The 16773-nt window shown below is 36.0% G+C and overlaps 1 protein-coding gene across 1 annotated transcript in view; it reads left to right on the top strand.

Moving 5' to 3' along the window:
* Positions 1–16773, top strand: part of LRRC7 (leucine rich repeat containing 7) — a 544610-nt gene that overhangs the window by 504077 nt on the left and 23760 nt on the right. The window contains exon 25 of the mRNA XM_031935208.1: positions 3546–3638. Coding sequence (XP_031791068.1) covers positions 3546–3638 — 93 coding nt within the window. The remainder of the gene's footprint in view (positions 1–3545; positions 3639–16773) is intronic.

Below are 16773 nucleotides of genomic sequence, written 5' to 3'. Positions count from 1 at the left end.
CTCCTGCCTCAGCCTCCTGAGTATCTAGGACTACAGGTGTGCACCACCATGCCAAGCTAATTTTTGTAACAATCCATTTTATCAAAAAAACCCTTCCAAAATAAGACCCAGTATTGTAATTAGAGTAAGATTAACACAGACTGGAAGTGTCAAGTAAAGTAGAATTACAGAAGCAGACTCTGAAAGACCATTGATTGCACTACTACTGCATGTGTTTTCAGCCAAAACATTCATTCTTTAAAACCAGTCTCTTCAAAGAAAACTGAGGCTGGCATGGTGGCTCACAACCATAATCCAAGCGCTTTGGAAGGCTGAGGTGGGAGAATTACTTGAGCACAGGAGTTCAAGACCTCATCTCTACAAAGAAAATTTTAAAATTAGCCGAGCATGGTGACACGTGACCGTAGTCCCAGCTGCTCCAAAGATTGAGATGTGAGGATCACTTGAATGTGGGAGGCAGAGGCTGCAGTGAGCCAAAATTATGCCACTGCACTCCAACCTGAGAAACAGCAAGACCCTATCTCAAAAAATAAAAAATAAATAAAAAGAAAATTAAAATACTGGTTCTCATTAAATAAGCTATTTATTAGCTTCCTAGACCTAATCTTTTACTAGAACACTGCATTTCCTCTTTGCTGATCCTCTTTAGTTTCAGACTGTTTCTTGGATGTAAGGTATTCTGTCCTCTTACATTTTATGGCTTCTTTGGGCCCTAGCAGGCAGGTGCAACTACTTATATGTGAGAGGAATACTCTCTCTGACATGCTTTATGAGACCCACTAGTCACAATACAACGTATTAGCCATATCTTAGCATGCCCAAGAGCAGTCTAGCTTCAGATCAGAATTTATGTTTGTCACATTTATAAAACTCCACTGTCATCTTTATTATTTCTATTATTAAAAAATATATTAAGACAGTTCTTCATACAGTTGGCACATGTGAAATTTGTCTCTCTTAGATTTTTAGTGCCTTCAAGATTTACAATAATATAAAATAGATATAGTCACTACCTTGAAAGAGAACAACTGGAAACTACTCTCAGCAATTTACTTTGTAAATTAAACCTGTTATATTTGTTTCCTTTGAGTTTTATAGTGTCCTAGAGAAAGCCAGAAGTGCATATACCTTCTACATATTATGTTGTGGCAATATGAAATATTCACACTAGAAAGATACAACCTCAATTTTAAATAATGTAATTGGAAATGCATAAAAACGTGGAAAAACACAAAAGAAAAATGATTTCATCATATTGGTTGCTTTCTTCTCATTTTCTAATTAATAAATAATAACAAAGAGATCATCTAGCATACTGAATAAAGCTAAAATATTTCTTTCAGCTACATCAGGCTATTGTAAGTTTATATTCATAAACTATTCATAAACTATGATCAATATAAAAATACAAAGTATTATAAACTGTAAATTCTAGTACCTATGATAACTAGTTTTGACAAATCTAGCTGAATTGAAGGAAAAGTTATAATTAAACATCTTTAAAATAAGGGACAGTACTTATAGTTTTACTCATAATTTAGAAACTATTCATTAATGACTACATAAAGATCACATTAGTGCATAGGTTTTCATCCAAGTTTTTCATCTTGTATTGCAAGTGAACTATCTAATAGTTAAACATTATATTTACTATTATGAAATATGACAGTGAATTAAGTATAGGATTATTAAACAGACAAAGCTAATTGATCCAGGTTCCAGTGACAGTATGTGCTAATTAAGTCAGAAATAGGACTCAGTTTGCCTTGAACTAAGAGGTAGGGATTGAAGATAGCTTCACAATCAAAATGTAAAGAGTGTTCTGGACATTTACATTTGCCATAAGCAAATTAATAGGCTAAGCAAGAATGCTGGGGGTAAAAATGTGCTACTTAAGAAGCAAATGTTTACAATCACGTTTAAGAACTTTTCCAGTATGTAGTTATGTAAATACAAAATATATGCCAAAGTATGTCATCTTATTTTTTTTCTTAACTCTTTATTAATCTTTTGCCTGCTAACCTTTGGTAACACTTGGTTCGCCTAATACTTACTGTGTACTTAAAAGTTGCAAAAGAGCTGGGCACAGTGGCTCACACCTGTGATCCCAGTGCTTTGGGAGGCCAAGGTGGGAGAATCACTTGAGGACAGGAGTTCGAGACTAGCCTGGGCAACACAGCAAGACTCTATTTCTAGAAAAAGAAGCAAACTAAAATTATTCAGGCATGGTGGCATACACCTGTAAGTCTCAGCTAGTTGGGAGGCTGAGGCAGGAGGATCCTTTGAGCCCAGGAGTTCAAGGCTGCAGTGAACTGATTGCAGCAGTGAACTGATTGCAACACTGCACTACAGCCTGGGTGACAGAGTAAGACCTTGTCACTAAAATAAATAAATAAATAATACATAATAAAGTTACAAAGTGTTTTTTCTTTATGTAACCAATGTATACTGCCTCTTGGTCCCAAATCTTTCAATTATCTGGGATCACTCTGTCCCACTTTACCTGGAGAACTAACATTTTTACCATAGCCCACACACAGATCTCCTGCTCAGGGTCTCCAGGAATTCTTAGGTTTGTTAGAGTTTCTCTAGGTCATCCCTGACACTGATGTCATTTCTGCTGAGTTCTTAATCTACACTCTTTTTATTAACTTCCGTTATTGCTATCATTTTTACTACAGCCTTATCCCAAGGCAGACCCTACTCCTAATGCTGTCATTCCCCCATACTACTATAAAGCAAAATACTTTCATGTTTAATAGACTTTTATTGATGATTTGTGATGTTGGGGAGGGAATATAACACAGAACATTAGAATGTGTTGCTTATTGGCCATTCTCTTTCCCTAGCAATGTCTCCATAATTGTTGACTTCTTTCTTTAACTAGACCTCATCACACTGTTCTCCTCTTTCTTCTAAGGTTCCTAACTCCTACTCCAGGAGCTGCTGCTAGACTTGAAGCTCTCCACTGAGCATTTCATTTTTCCATTTTTTCAACCTCACACAAGCTGTAGCTACTTTCTCAAACTAAAAGATCTAATATTCCTAAACAAAGAATTATCTAACAAGGAGATGAATTGTTCTACTCCACTACAAAGCAGGCACAATTTATTTAAATAGCAGTATTTTCTCTCAGTCTACATTTTAAAATTTTGTTTCACTTATTCAGACAGTTCTTTCTAATCAACCTGAATACATGTGCATTTATGGTCTATAGCTAAGATAATGCATAGTATTTTAAGTGTTTATAAGACTTTTAATTTTTAAAAATGGCTAATCAAAATTTAGTCCTGTACGTGGTAACAAATAAGTACTTGCTAATATATTCTTGCCCAGGTAATTTCAAGCTAGTTTTCATCATAACTGATGCATATAGAAGCATTAAATCTTTTGTCAAAGTTTATATTGTCTTTTGTGTATCAAGTCAATATAGGCTAACCCTAAGAAATCAAGTGAAATGTGAATATTTTCTACTGAAATACAGTTTTTGAAAATATTTAGTTTTGATAGCTATTTACTTACCTTTTTATATCTTTTTTACACAGTTTTGTGTGAGAATAGAAAAGAATCCTGGCCTTGGATTTAGTATCAGTGGTGGAATTAGTGGACAAGGAAATCCATTCAAACCTTCTGACAAGGTAAGAAATGAGTATCTTGTTGACAATTTTAATTAGAAAATTTTAATTAGAAAAATACTATCTACTACAGTAACAAAGGTTAGAAAAAAATTCAAGAGTTTTTGCTGTGTTTTCATGAGCTAGCTAACTCTGAAGCCAATTAGAAATTTTTTCAGCACAGGGATAAAAGAATTTACTGCAGCACTTGACACATACTAAGAATAAAGGGAAAAGTCTCTAAACATTCTATTTAAAAGGCAGAGTATTTTTGTATTTTTGTAGGAAGGCTTTGTGTTTTGTTTTTATTTTTGGCTTCACAGTTGTCTATATTTGTAAAGAAAGGTATATAGGCAGTTTCTTACAAGTTGTTTCCAAAGGTTAACTTGTAAGTCACTTATTTAGGAAACTGTTTTCTCACAATAGCGGAATGATTACATAGTAATTCAATGCAAAGGCAAGCTGACTGCCATCTCTTCAATTCATCAAGCATATAAAGAATTTTGCTAATAGAGCTGTAGAATTGAGAAACCACAGAAAACAAATTTTCTATGAGAAAATCAGTTAGCATTAGCAGAAGAATTAGGTCCTCCTCTCATACTTACCCCTGCTTGTCAAACTGTGGAATTAAGGCACGCCAACTCTAACCTCAGCCATTTCCTGGACATTCAAGATGTTGCTCTTGCTCACATGTGACCTGCCTGATGCTGATGTGAACCATCTGATTTTTTATTTTTTAAATGTTTACCTGGAGCTATAGAACCTGCCCTGCTACCATCAGTGTTTAATACTCTCAGCTTTGAATCAATTAGTAATTATTCAATGATAATTGAAGCTATCTACTTTTGCCCTCATCAAATTGCATTAAGTGACCCCATAAAACTTTAGGATGATGAAGAGAGACAAAAATTAAATATCAATAAAACCTCCATATGCTCTGTACTTACCTTTGAGTCACAAGCTAGTCCACACCCTGTCAACTCATCACGATTATAAAAACCTACAGATTAATTTCTGATTATGAGACCTACTTCTGAAAAACCAAGATGCTGTTACTCTAGAGCTTTCTGTAGCCTGAAACAGAGCCTTTAACACCACATTTTCCTCCTCTTGTTCCCAGTGATCTTGTTTCTTACACGCTTCCTACCCTTCTTCCTTTCGTTTTTGGAGAAGGTCAGGAGAAGAGGATGGTCCAAAAGGAAGAATTGTTCACACGATTATATACATTAGGAAGGAAGAGACCAGAGGAAAATCTCCAGTGACCATGGATGAGAGCTCCTTTGGTCAACAGGCTGGAGCAGCTACTCATATAAAAGGAATGTATATGAGGCAATCTTATAATTAGGGGAATGCCAGTTGGAAACATCTGTTCCTAAGTAACTACTATGTTTCCATTTTGAAATGATGTTGAGGATACCATTGATTTATTACAATTAAAATATTCATGGCTTAGACCAACTGCTTAATTTTAATAAATTTTAATATATCTTAAGCATAAAAGTTCAAAATTATCAGAAACATGATAGCATTTTTTAAAACCTCAAATCATTATGTCTTATTTATCTTGACTCCTATTTTTGTCTTTCATTTTACATCTCTTTCATAAATTCTTTCAATGAAAAGTTAATAACCTTATGATACTTAAGATAGTTGAAATTCAAGACATATTTTTCTGTTCTTTGTCACCAGCATATAAATCTTTTCACTATGTTTTTGGAAGGTACAGGGTAAAAAATGTTTTTAAATTAAGGATGAATAGATTGTTAAATAGTCAAAATGTCAGAATACTGTTGCATTTCTGCCCTTTGCAACTGAAAGAGACTAGATCTGAGGCTTTCAAATCATTGCCTGCAATTCTTCCACTATGATGAATATGAACACTTCATAGCTATTCATTTAATTTCTCATTTGTAAGATTCTGATGACTCTGGTGAGACTGAACTATTTCTATGATCTTATAATTTGCTCTTTTGGTTAAATGTAACAGATAAAGCACTTGAATTGTATAATGTTTCCATTGAAAGATTTCCCCTCAAAAGCACTTTTCTTTGGCTGATTACACTCTAAAATCATTCATAATCTGAAAAGTAAATCTCTATTATTATAAAATAGGTGGGAGCAACTAGGAGTTCCAGATCTACAGAAGAATCTCAGTACTGCCTTTCATTTATTGACCAGTTTTGGTGGCATACCAAACATATGGGTATACTTTGGTTAACTGTTCAGAGGATCTAAAGGCACTGACTGACAATTTACGTAAGAATTTAGTCCACTCACAAGGAAAGGGATTAATCTGTTGGAAATTCAGTTGTGTTTTTGTTTGTTTGTTTGTTTGTTTGTTTTTAAGCCCTAGTGCCCTATTCTGAAAGTGTTGCATAAAAAAAAAAACCTAGTGCCTTGGCCGGACGTGGTGGCTCAAGCCTGTAATCCCAGCACTTTGGGAGGCTGAGACGGGCGTATCACGAGGTCAGGAGATCGAGACCATCCTGGCTAACACGGTGAAACCCCGTCTCTACTAAAAATACAAAAAACTAGCCGGGTGAGGTGGCGGGCGCCTGTAGTCCCAGCTACTCCGGAGGCTGAGGCAGGAGAATGGTGTAAACCCGGGAGGCGGAGCTTGCAGTGAGCTGAGATCCGGCCACTGCACTCCAGCCTGGGAGACAGAGCCAGACTCCGTCTCAAAAAAAAAAAAAAAACCTAGTGCCTGAACCTACCCAAAAATATTAAACAGTAAGAAAATGAAAATTTAGAGAAACAAATTGGTTTTTCATGAAGTGGCTGATTTACAGCTGGAAGTAAGAGGAGCCAAGTTAAAGAGATGTTTAAATTCAACAAATACTGCGTGAGTCTGAGGTAGACTTGTAAGGAGTCTACTCATGCAAAAGTTTAAACTTTAATATGATACATACTCTCTTCAAATAAATAAGTCATTGATTAGGAATATTCTCAGAAATACACTATATTACTTTTCTTACTGCTCATGGATGTTTGAATGTTTTGCTGCTCAAAAAAGTATCCAAGAACGTCTGAATGTCTTAGAGGTACTGAGGACTTTCTGTACTGAAGTTAATTAATACATTTGTTCCGTTCTCTTCATTATTGTTGAAGGAAACTAGTTTCAGGGAAATGTCAAGGACCAATGTGAGACAGCATCCAAAATGATGATAGCCAGACAGGGAAAGACTGAAACAGTCATCTCAAAAAGCTGAGAGCCGCAGCTGAGGCAAAAGGGAACTGTATTGTTCGGTCTGGCAGACGTTCTGATCTAAGTTCTGGGGTAGTGTGAGATTATTGCAGAAAAGCACTTAAGGCAGCCCAAAAGTTAACTGGGGCTTTATGGAGGAATCAGGATTAAGCCAAATATGAGGGAATATTTTTACCAGACTTTGAGCATTTAGAACAGCATCTCATCTAGCAAACTTAACTGCCCTTCAAGATCCAAGGTAGTCTTGATCAAATATTTTCTCCTCCAGTTAAAGGGGTAGAGCACAATTAGCCCTGCAGTTGATATTGTCAAAACAATGTTTAGTAGTTAAAAACACCAGTCCAATCACCATAGAACTCATTATGTCGGTGTTCACTGTCAAGCAGAAACTGCTTTTACATACTTGGAAAGAGAAAGCAGTAGAACACTGGATGGAAATTAGTTGCCTCTGTTCTCTCAAAGAAGTGTATGATAGCCATTATCTGTTTTATTACAGTAAAGAAACATCACTGTCAAATTGTCAAGATGTGCAGAAAGATGAAAGATTTTGAGCCAATAAATCTGATAGTAAAGCAATAAAAATAATAGCCTTTTATTGAGTATATACAACATGCTGGGCACTGTATTAGGCTCTTTTTTATTATTATTATTATACTTTAAGTTCTAGGGTACATGTGCATAACGTGCAGGTTTGTTACATATGTATACTTGTGCCATGTTGGTGTGCTGCACCTATCAACTCATCAGCACCCATCAACTCGTCATTTACATCAGGTATAACTCCCAATGCAATCCCTCCCCACTCCCCGTGATAGGCCCCAGTGTGTGATGTTCCCCTTCCCGAGTCCAGGTGATCTCATTGTTCAGTTCCCACCTATGAGTGAGAACATGCGGTGTTTGGTTTTCTGTTCTTGCGATAGTTTGCTGAGAATGATGGTTTCCAGCTGCATCCCTGTCCCTACAAAGGACACGAACTCATCCTTTTTAATGGCTGCATAGTATTCCATGGCGTATATGTGCCACATTTTCTTAATCCAGTCTGTCACTGATGGACATTTGGGTTGATTCCAAGTCTTTGCTATTGTGAATAGTGCCGCAATAAACATACGTGTGCATGTGTCTTTATAGCAGCATGATTTGTAATCCTTTGGGTATATACCCAGTAGTGGGATGGCTGGGTCATATGGTACTTCTAGTTCTAGATCCTTGAGGAATTGCCATACTGTTTTCCATAGTGGTTGAACTAGTTTACAATCCCACCAACAGTGTAAAAGTGTTCCTATTTCTCCACATCCTCTCCAGCACCTGTTGTTTCCTGACTTTTGAATGATTGCCATTCTAACTGGTGTGAGATGGTATCTCATTGTGGTTTTGATTTGCATTTCTCTGATGGCCAGTGATGACGAGCATTTTTTCATGTGTCTGTTGGCTGTATGAATGTCTTCTTTTGAGAAATGTCTCTTCATATCCTTTGCCCACTTTTTGATGGGGTTGTTTGTTTTTTTCTTGTAAATTTGTTTGAGTTCTTTGTAGGTTCTGGATATTAGCCCTTTGTCAGGTGAGTAGATTGCAAAAATTTTCTCCCATTCTGTAGGTTACCTGTTCACTCTGATGGTAGTTTCTTTTGCTGTGCAGAAGCTCTTTAGTTTAATTAGATCCCATTTGTCAATTTTGGCTTTTGTTGCTGTTGCTTTTGGTGTTTCAGACATGAAGTCCTTCCCCATGCCTGTGTCCTGAATGGTATTCCCTAATTTTTCTTCTAGGGTTTTTATGGTATCAGGCCTAACATTTAAGTCTCTAACCCATCTTGAATTAATTTTCGTATAAGGAGTAAGGAAAGGATCCAGTTTCAGCTTTCTACTTATGGCCAGCCAATTTTCCCAGCACCATTTATTAAATAGGGAATCCTTTCCCCATTTCTTGTTTTTCACAGGTTTGTCGAAGATCAGATGGCTGTAGATGTGTGGTATTATTTCTGAGGACTCTGTTCTGTTCCATTGGTCTATATCTCTGTTTTCGTACCAGTACCATGCTGTTTTGGTTACTGTAGCCTTGTAGTATAGTTTGAAGTCAGGTAGCGTGATGCCTCCAGCTTTGTTCTTTTGACTTAGGATTGTCTTGGAAATGCGAGCTCTTTTTTGGTTCCATGTGAACTTTAAAGCAGTTTTTTCCAATTCGGTGAAGAAACTCATTGGTAGCTTGATGGGGATGGCATTGAATCTATAAATAACCTTGGGCAGTATGGCCATTTTCACGATATTGATTCTTCCTATCCATGAGCATGGTATGTTCTTCCATTTGTTTGTGTCCTCTTTGATTTCACTGAGCAGTGGTTTGTAGTTCTCCTTGAAGAGGTCCTTTACATCCCTTGTAAGTTGGATTCCTAGGTATTTTATTCTCTTTGAAGCAATTGTGAATGGAAGTTCATTCCTGATTTGGCTCTCTGTTTGTCTGTTACTGGTGTATAAGAATGCTTGTGATTTTTGCACATTAATTTTGTATCCTGAGACTTTGCTGAAGTTTCTTATCAGCTTAAGGAGATTTTGGGCTGAGACAATGGGGTTTTCTAAATATAAAATCATGTCATCTGCAAACAGGAACAATTTGACTTCTTCTTTTCCTAACTGAATACCCTTTATTTCTTTCTCTTGCCTGATTGCCCTAGCCAGAACTTCCAACACTATGTTGAATAGGAGTGGTGAGAGAGGGCATCCCTGTCTTGTGCCAGTTTTCAAAGGGAATTTTTCCAGTTTTTGCCCATTCAGTATGATATTGGCTGTGGGTTTATCATAAATAGCTCTTATTATTTTAAGATACGTTCCATCAATACCGAATTTATTGAGCGTTTTTAGCATGAAGGACTGTTGAATTTTGTCAAAGGCCTTTTCTGCATCTATTGAGATAATCAAGTGGTTTTTGTCTTTGGTTCTGTTTATATCCTGGATTACATTTATTGATTTGCGTATGTTGAACCAGCCTTGCATCCCAGGGATGAAGCCCACTTGATCATGGTGGATAAGCTTTTTGATGTGCTGCTGGATCCGGTTTGCCAGTATTTTATTGGAGGATTTTTGCATCAATGTTCATCAGGGATATTGGTCTAAAATTTTCTTTTTTTGTTGTGTCTCTGCCAGGCTTTGGTATCAAGATGATGTTGGCCTCATAAAATGAGTTAGGGAGGATTCCCTCTTTTTCTATTGATTGGAATAGTTTCAGAAGGAATGGTACCAGCTCCTCCTTGTACCTCTGGTAGAATTCAGCTGTGAATCCATCTGGTCCTGCACTTTTTTTGGTTGGTAGGCTATTAATTATTGCCTCAATTTCAGAGCCTGCTATTGGTCTATACAGGGATTCAGCTTCTTCCTGGTTTAGTCTTGGAAGAGTGTAAGTGTCCAGGAAATTATCCATTTCTTCTAGATTTTCTAGTTTATTTGTGTAGAAGTGTTTATAGTATTCTCTGATGGTAGTTTGTATTTCTGTGGGGTCGGTGATGATATCCCCTTTATCATTTTGTATTGCATCTATTTGATTCTTCTCTCTTTTCTTCTTTATTAGTCTTGCTAGCGATTGATCAATTTTGTTGATCTTTTCAAAAAACCAACTCCTGGATTCATTGATTTTTTGGAGAGTTTTTTGTGTCTCTATCTCCTTCAGTTCTGCTCTGATCTTAGTTATTTCTTGCCTTCTGCTAGCTTTTCAATGTGTTTGCTCTTGCTTCTCTAGTTCTTTTATTTGTGATGTTAGGGTGTCAATTTTAGATCTTTCCAGCTTTCTCTTGTGGGCATTTAGTGCTATAAATTTTCCTCTACACACTGCTTTAAATGTGTCCCAGAGATTCTGGTATGTTGTATCTTGTTCTCATTGGTTTCAAAGAACATCTTTATTTCTGCCTTCATTTCGTTATGTACCCAGTAGTCATTCAGGAGCAGGTTGTTCAGTTTCCATTGTAGTTGAGTGGTTTTGATTGAGTTTCTTAGTCCTGAGTTCTAGTTTGATTGGGCGTGGGACCCTCCCGGCCAGGTGTGGGATATAATCTCCTGGTGTGCCTGTTTGCTTAAAGCGCAGTATTGGGGTGGGAGTTACCGGATTTTCCAGGTATTGTGTGTTTCAGTTCCCCTGGCTAGGAAAAGGGATTCCCTTCCCCCTTGCGCTTCCCAGATGAGGCGTTGCCTCACCCTGCTTCAGCTCTCGCTGGTCGAGCTGCAACAGCTGACCAGCACCGATTGTCCGGCACACCCTAGTGAGATAAATCCAGTACCTCAGTTGAAAATGCAGAAATCACCTGTCTTCTGTGTCGCTCGCGCTGGGAGCTGGAGACGGGAGCTGTTCCTATTCGGCCATCTTGCTCCGCCCTCAAGGCTCTTTATATATATGAATTGATGAATTTGTGTGATCTCCATAACAGTTTCTGTTAATTGAGTAGTATTATTATTCCCCATTGTACTGAGGCCTAGAGGGGTTAATTAACTTGCCCAAGGTGATTTAGCTGATCTGTGGCAGACAAGATTTGAAACAAAATTGAGCTGACTCCAAATGCTTTCCTTAATAAGCATTATAATACATGCCTCTATCTGCAAATGTAACTTAGCAGAAGAGCCACATGACAAATTTATACCCTGTAGAGTTGAGAGTAATATGATATTCTAATATTGAGAGTATTACAGAGCCCTCTAATTAGTCATAGTCTAGATATTTGCTTCAACAAGTCCTTGGGAGTCAGCATGTATTCTCTATTGAACCTAGATAATTAGGAGCATATTGTACAGAGAAGATTGCTAAGCAATTATATAACTTGTGGACTAAGGTATCATTACAGTGGTGATTCTGCCAATGGAGCAAGCCACAATATTCTTTGCTTGTATGTAAGCACTCATAAAATAATAATTTTGCATTGCAAAATTTAAGGAATTTACCAGTATAATTTCCACAGGATGTTGTTAGAAAGAGGACACTGCATTAATAGATAACTGATGTCATGCTGTTATAAGGCAACCCAGGACTCTGCAAACGAGATAATTTTTAATGATGCATTCACAAAACTCATCATTCAGGGATTCATATTCTTCCTTGCTCCATCTGCGGGAAGAACTAAGCTCCTGGATCTTAAAGACATTAAAAAAGACTCATAGCCCCTTTCCCTATATGGTGTAAAGGTGTTGCACTGAACAGTGGCATGAACGATTATCTACTCATAGTATCAAAATGAAAGCTGTTTTATGGATTCAGCCCATCCTCAAAGGACCTGACAGCAGCAAATATACATACTGGGGCATTGGGGCCAGAGAATCAGTTATCCTCCACGGTCCACCGTTTATGTGGAGAATAGTCATAAGTGCCTAAGCTCAACAGATGCCAGAGAGCTCATCCATATTTCCACTAAGTTGGGCCATCTAAATGTAGCCATAGAAATGATGGAATAAAACAAATTCATGTTTTTTCTTAAATGCCTTAATTTGCTTATGGTACAGGTCAAATTCCAAGACATCAAAAGAATATTAGGAGCATAGAAAATGTAAATTATTATCACCAATAAACTCTAAGTAAATGTCCTAAAATTTCAGATTAAATTACTATAAATTATTTACATTACATTTAAATTATTGCCTCCAGATGCCCAAACAGCCTGCAACAGGACTTAAGCCCCTCCTCTTTTCACTCCATCTTTTTTGTGTGGATAGGGATATTATATCAAATAAAAGTTTTTCCATGATTAATATTAAGAAAAGGAGGACCCTCAGACATGCAGAATTGAAGCTTTTATTTAATACTTTTACCCAAGGATAACAATACTCAGAGGCATGTGGGGCAATGGCAAGTTCGAAAATGCGCAAGAATAACGTTCCAGTTTTGCTCAACTTCATGACATTGGGTCATCCATAAACAAAAGCTTGCTAAAGATATGTTTTTAACTCATAAAAAAGGTACATACCATATGCCTATTTCCTGTCAGGTTTTCTCCATGGATATAAAAAACGAGAATAGCAAACATATTTGTTTAAAACTCCATATAGTGCAAGATGTATATTTACTACATAAATATTAAACTACTTTTAGCACATTTCCTTAACTTTGTGCAGCTACTAGACAAATACAATTTTTTGTATATGTTTCTAAATTCATTTTGTAGGTAATATAATTTATATATGTGTCACATCCTTAATTCTACTTCAAGTGATTGTGTAAGGCAAAGTAATTTCAAAAAATGTATGCATTATATGAAAATAAAATTCAGGAGCAAGGGACAGAGATCAAATTGTTTTAGTACTTCAGACTAAATTTAGGAAGGGGCTGAAACAGATTTTATTTTATATATAAAATGATTTTTAAAAATAAATTTCAAGCACAAATTATTTTATAAACATAACTGATTACTTCAGCTGCATCTTAGTCACATTGCAATTTGAGGTTCAGAATGCCACTAGGTTGTTTGAGGACATTAAAAGTGAGATGAATTCTTTCTTTAATAAAAAATGAATTTTCACCTTTCAGTTCATTGTCTTAATGTTGGAGTAAAAAGTCCAAGATCTATTAGAAACATTGGTAGAAATGAAATGTAGTCTTCACAATCTCCTACAAATAGTATTCCTACAGGTGTGACGACCTATATCAAGCTTTTTTAAAAAGGCATGGTAGCGTGCTTTAGCCAATTGAAAAAATGTCAGTATCTAGACATTATAAAAGAAAGGAGACATGAATTTCAGCTTATGAAAGCAAATAAATATCATTAATTCTTTAGGAAATGTTCACTGGGGTATAAATGTGAAAAAGTAAGGTCATTTAAAAGTATCAGTGTAAAGCTAATGAACAATTAAATAAATGCATGTATGTGTACTTTGGAAACCTAAACATTTTTAATCAAAATATGAAAGCACTTAAAATTAGCTTATCAGTAAGATCTTACATAATTACTAAAAAGAATAACCAATAAATCCAGAGTTAAAGAGTAAGTAATAGTAGTTTAGGATTACTGAATAGGTACCAAAGTACACATATATACTTTTTTTTCTTTTTTTTTTTTTTTTTTGAGATGGAGTCTCGCTCTTGTCGCCCAGGCTAGAGTGCAGTGACATGATCTCGGCTCACTGCAACCTCTGCCTCCAGGGTTCAAGCAATTCTCCGGCCTCAGCCTCCCGAGTAGCTGGGACTACAGGCGCCCACCACCACACCCAGCTAATTTTTGTATTTTACTAGAGATGGCGTTTTACCATGTTGGGCAGGCTGGTCTCGAACTCCTGACCTCAGGCGATCTGCCCACCTCGGCCTCCAAAGTGCTGAGATTACAGGCATGAGCCACTGCACTTGGACTATGCATTTATTTAATTATTCATTAGCTTTACAATATAAATAGTATAGTTATACATAGTCTAAGTATCTGATTCTAAGTACAATGGAAAAGAAAACTGCTTCCTATATTTAAAAATCGTGTTGAATAAACCCATCGCCATGCACAAACCACATTTCCATTAAAAGGGACTATCACTTAACCCCTGAGGACATTCATTAATAGAAAACAAGCAACCTCTCTAGGGTAGAATTCAACATTAAAATGATTAAAGAAAAGTCATATGTATTTATTTGTCATTTTTTGTTTATTGAGGTATACTGAGTTCTCTGTTGAAAGAGGAAAAAAAAATCAGATGTTCCCTTTGTCCTCTCTGTCAATGAATGTGTTTCTACCTTGACTCAGAATGACTGACTTTGGAAACTTTCCTTATTCCTACACTGAAGAAAAAGACCCATGATATGTTCAAGTTTTGCATAACTTGCATTAGCTGGAGTAGCTTCAGCTGAGGTGGTGGCATTAACTGAGGTGGCTTCAGTTCCCTGAAGGTGTTCATCTCTGGACCATAAAATGAGAGTGGCCAGACAGACAAAGAGAGAATCAAGAATGACTTTTACTTCTAAATCTTTGCTGGTTCTGCTGAGTGTGAACTGCTACCGTTTCATCCATCAGCCACAGGCAGTCTCAATGCTTTTCCTCTGTGTGGCATAATTATCCTCCTTTAAATGCACTCTTAGTCTCAGATGTGTACAACTACAGTATCCTTTTTCTTTAACCTACACCTTTTTAAAAACACATAGGTAATGAATGAAAATATCAGCACTGTAAAATTTTAAATAATTATATAAATATCGAGACTAAATATGATTCCCTCACCCCTTTCGTTCTACTCTACACCACCTATGCACGGCCTTGACCTAACAGCCACTTTATTAGTCATCATATCAAGAATTCACAACTGTAGTGTCTTCTGGCACTTGCCCCCAGCCTTTTTGACTTCCTGAGCCATCTCTAAGAAATGTTCTAGCATGTTCTGACCATAAAATGATGCATTAACCATTAAATAAAACCATATTAAACCTGTAAGAATCAGTTTGACTGAATATAGCTTACAACAAAACACAATTTTTCACTTCAAAAACCTTATTTTAGCAGAATTAGTTAAAGAAAGTTTCACTGAATTATTCACTTTTCAATTCATGATTTTAAAATAGTGCAGATAGTGTCAAAAAATTATACAACCAGAGGGGCTTTGAGGGAGCCTTCAGAAATTATCATCAGAAACCTGATTGTCAATACTATTTTAAGAATAGCTAAAAAGAAGAATCCACAGCCTTTTACAGTTCCCACTCCTGTTTTTAATCATTTTTACTATTTTATGTTATTTGTGAAGCTGAGAGGAAAAACCAGTAGGGGCTCTGAGTGGATCAGTAAACTCTACAAATCTTAGCAATTCAAATATTCACCACAAGTTGGGATCCCAAATTAAATACAGGCTGTAAAGGATTTATAAAATAAAATAAATGGTAAATAGTTCTTTTATTTTTTCCTAAGAGTCCAGAAATCCAGAAGGGTTGTAAGTGAATGAATATGATTATTGACTTTTAAAAGAATATATGACAAGCAAGTAAAAGAAAATTTAACAATTTCACTAAGAAATAAACAGGATGCAAATGCACTTTCAGTCACAATAGACAGACATCCCCGATATGTTTAATTGTTAAACAATAGTAGAAATACTAAGCAATTAATAAAAGTTAAAACATAATTGTAAAGTGACCAAAACCAAACACAATTTTAGCACTTACGTTCAAATTCTCTAAAAAAGAACAGCCCACAATCAGTATCAAACTATTAAAAAATATTCTAGTACTAATATATCATTTCTAAAAGCAATCTCAGAGAAACAGGAATAAATTGCTTATTTTTGATTGCTTTTAACAGGTCTGAAGAGTGTCATCTTGACGCTCTTTGTTTAGTAGCATATATATATGTGTATATATATGTGTATATATGTGTGTATATATATATGCTACTAAACACATATATGTGTATATATGTGTATATATATATATGCTATTAAACAAACTTTTAGAATGACCTAAAAGAATGATGCAAGTCCAAAGAGCAAACAACGTGTATTTATTTTGCTAGAATATTACATTTCATAATCTTGCCACTAAGAGATTTGTGATCCCATAGTCCATTTCTTTGGGTTGCACTAGTCTCTTTGTTGCTCCAATGCATTATTAATAAATTTTTTTACAAATGCAACCAAGTGATTTCCATTGTAATACTTACTTTTTTACAAATTAATGAAACTGAAATTCCTTTCTATGTATAAAATTTTTGTTAAATTTTTAGAAGACTTTAATCAGTTGCAGAATTTTTATTCGTATCTCTGCCTCAAATTTTCTGTTTCTAAAGCAGTACTCCTTTCTGTTTATCTTTTATGGATTTTACACTTAACTGTTTTGTGAGCTAAGTGCAGCCATTCATGGAAGCATCATATTTAGCTGTCAGTCTCCTTTTGTTTCTCTCTCCCTCTTTCTCTCTTCTTCCCTCACTTCTCCTCTCTCTTAGCTTCTAATGGCCATAGGATAAATCTCTTGATGATATGAATTTATCAGTTGCTAAGGTAGCAAAGTATTCAAAGCCTAAAACTTGATGCA

The sequence above is a fragment of the Piliocolobus tephrosceles genome, chromosome 1, assembly GCF_002776525.5.
Source record: "Piliocolobus tephrosceles isolate RC106 chromosome 1, ASM277652v3, whole genome shotgun sequence".
In the NCBI taxonomy this organism is placed as follows: domain Eukaryota; kingdom Metazoa; phylum Chordata; class Mammalia; order Primates; family Cercopithecidae; genus Piliocolobus; species Piliocolobus tephrosceles.
The sequence above is the reverse complement of the archived record's forward strand: the minus strand, read 5'-3'. Positions and strand labels throughout refer to the sequence as shown.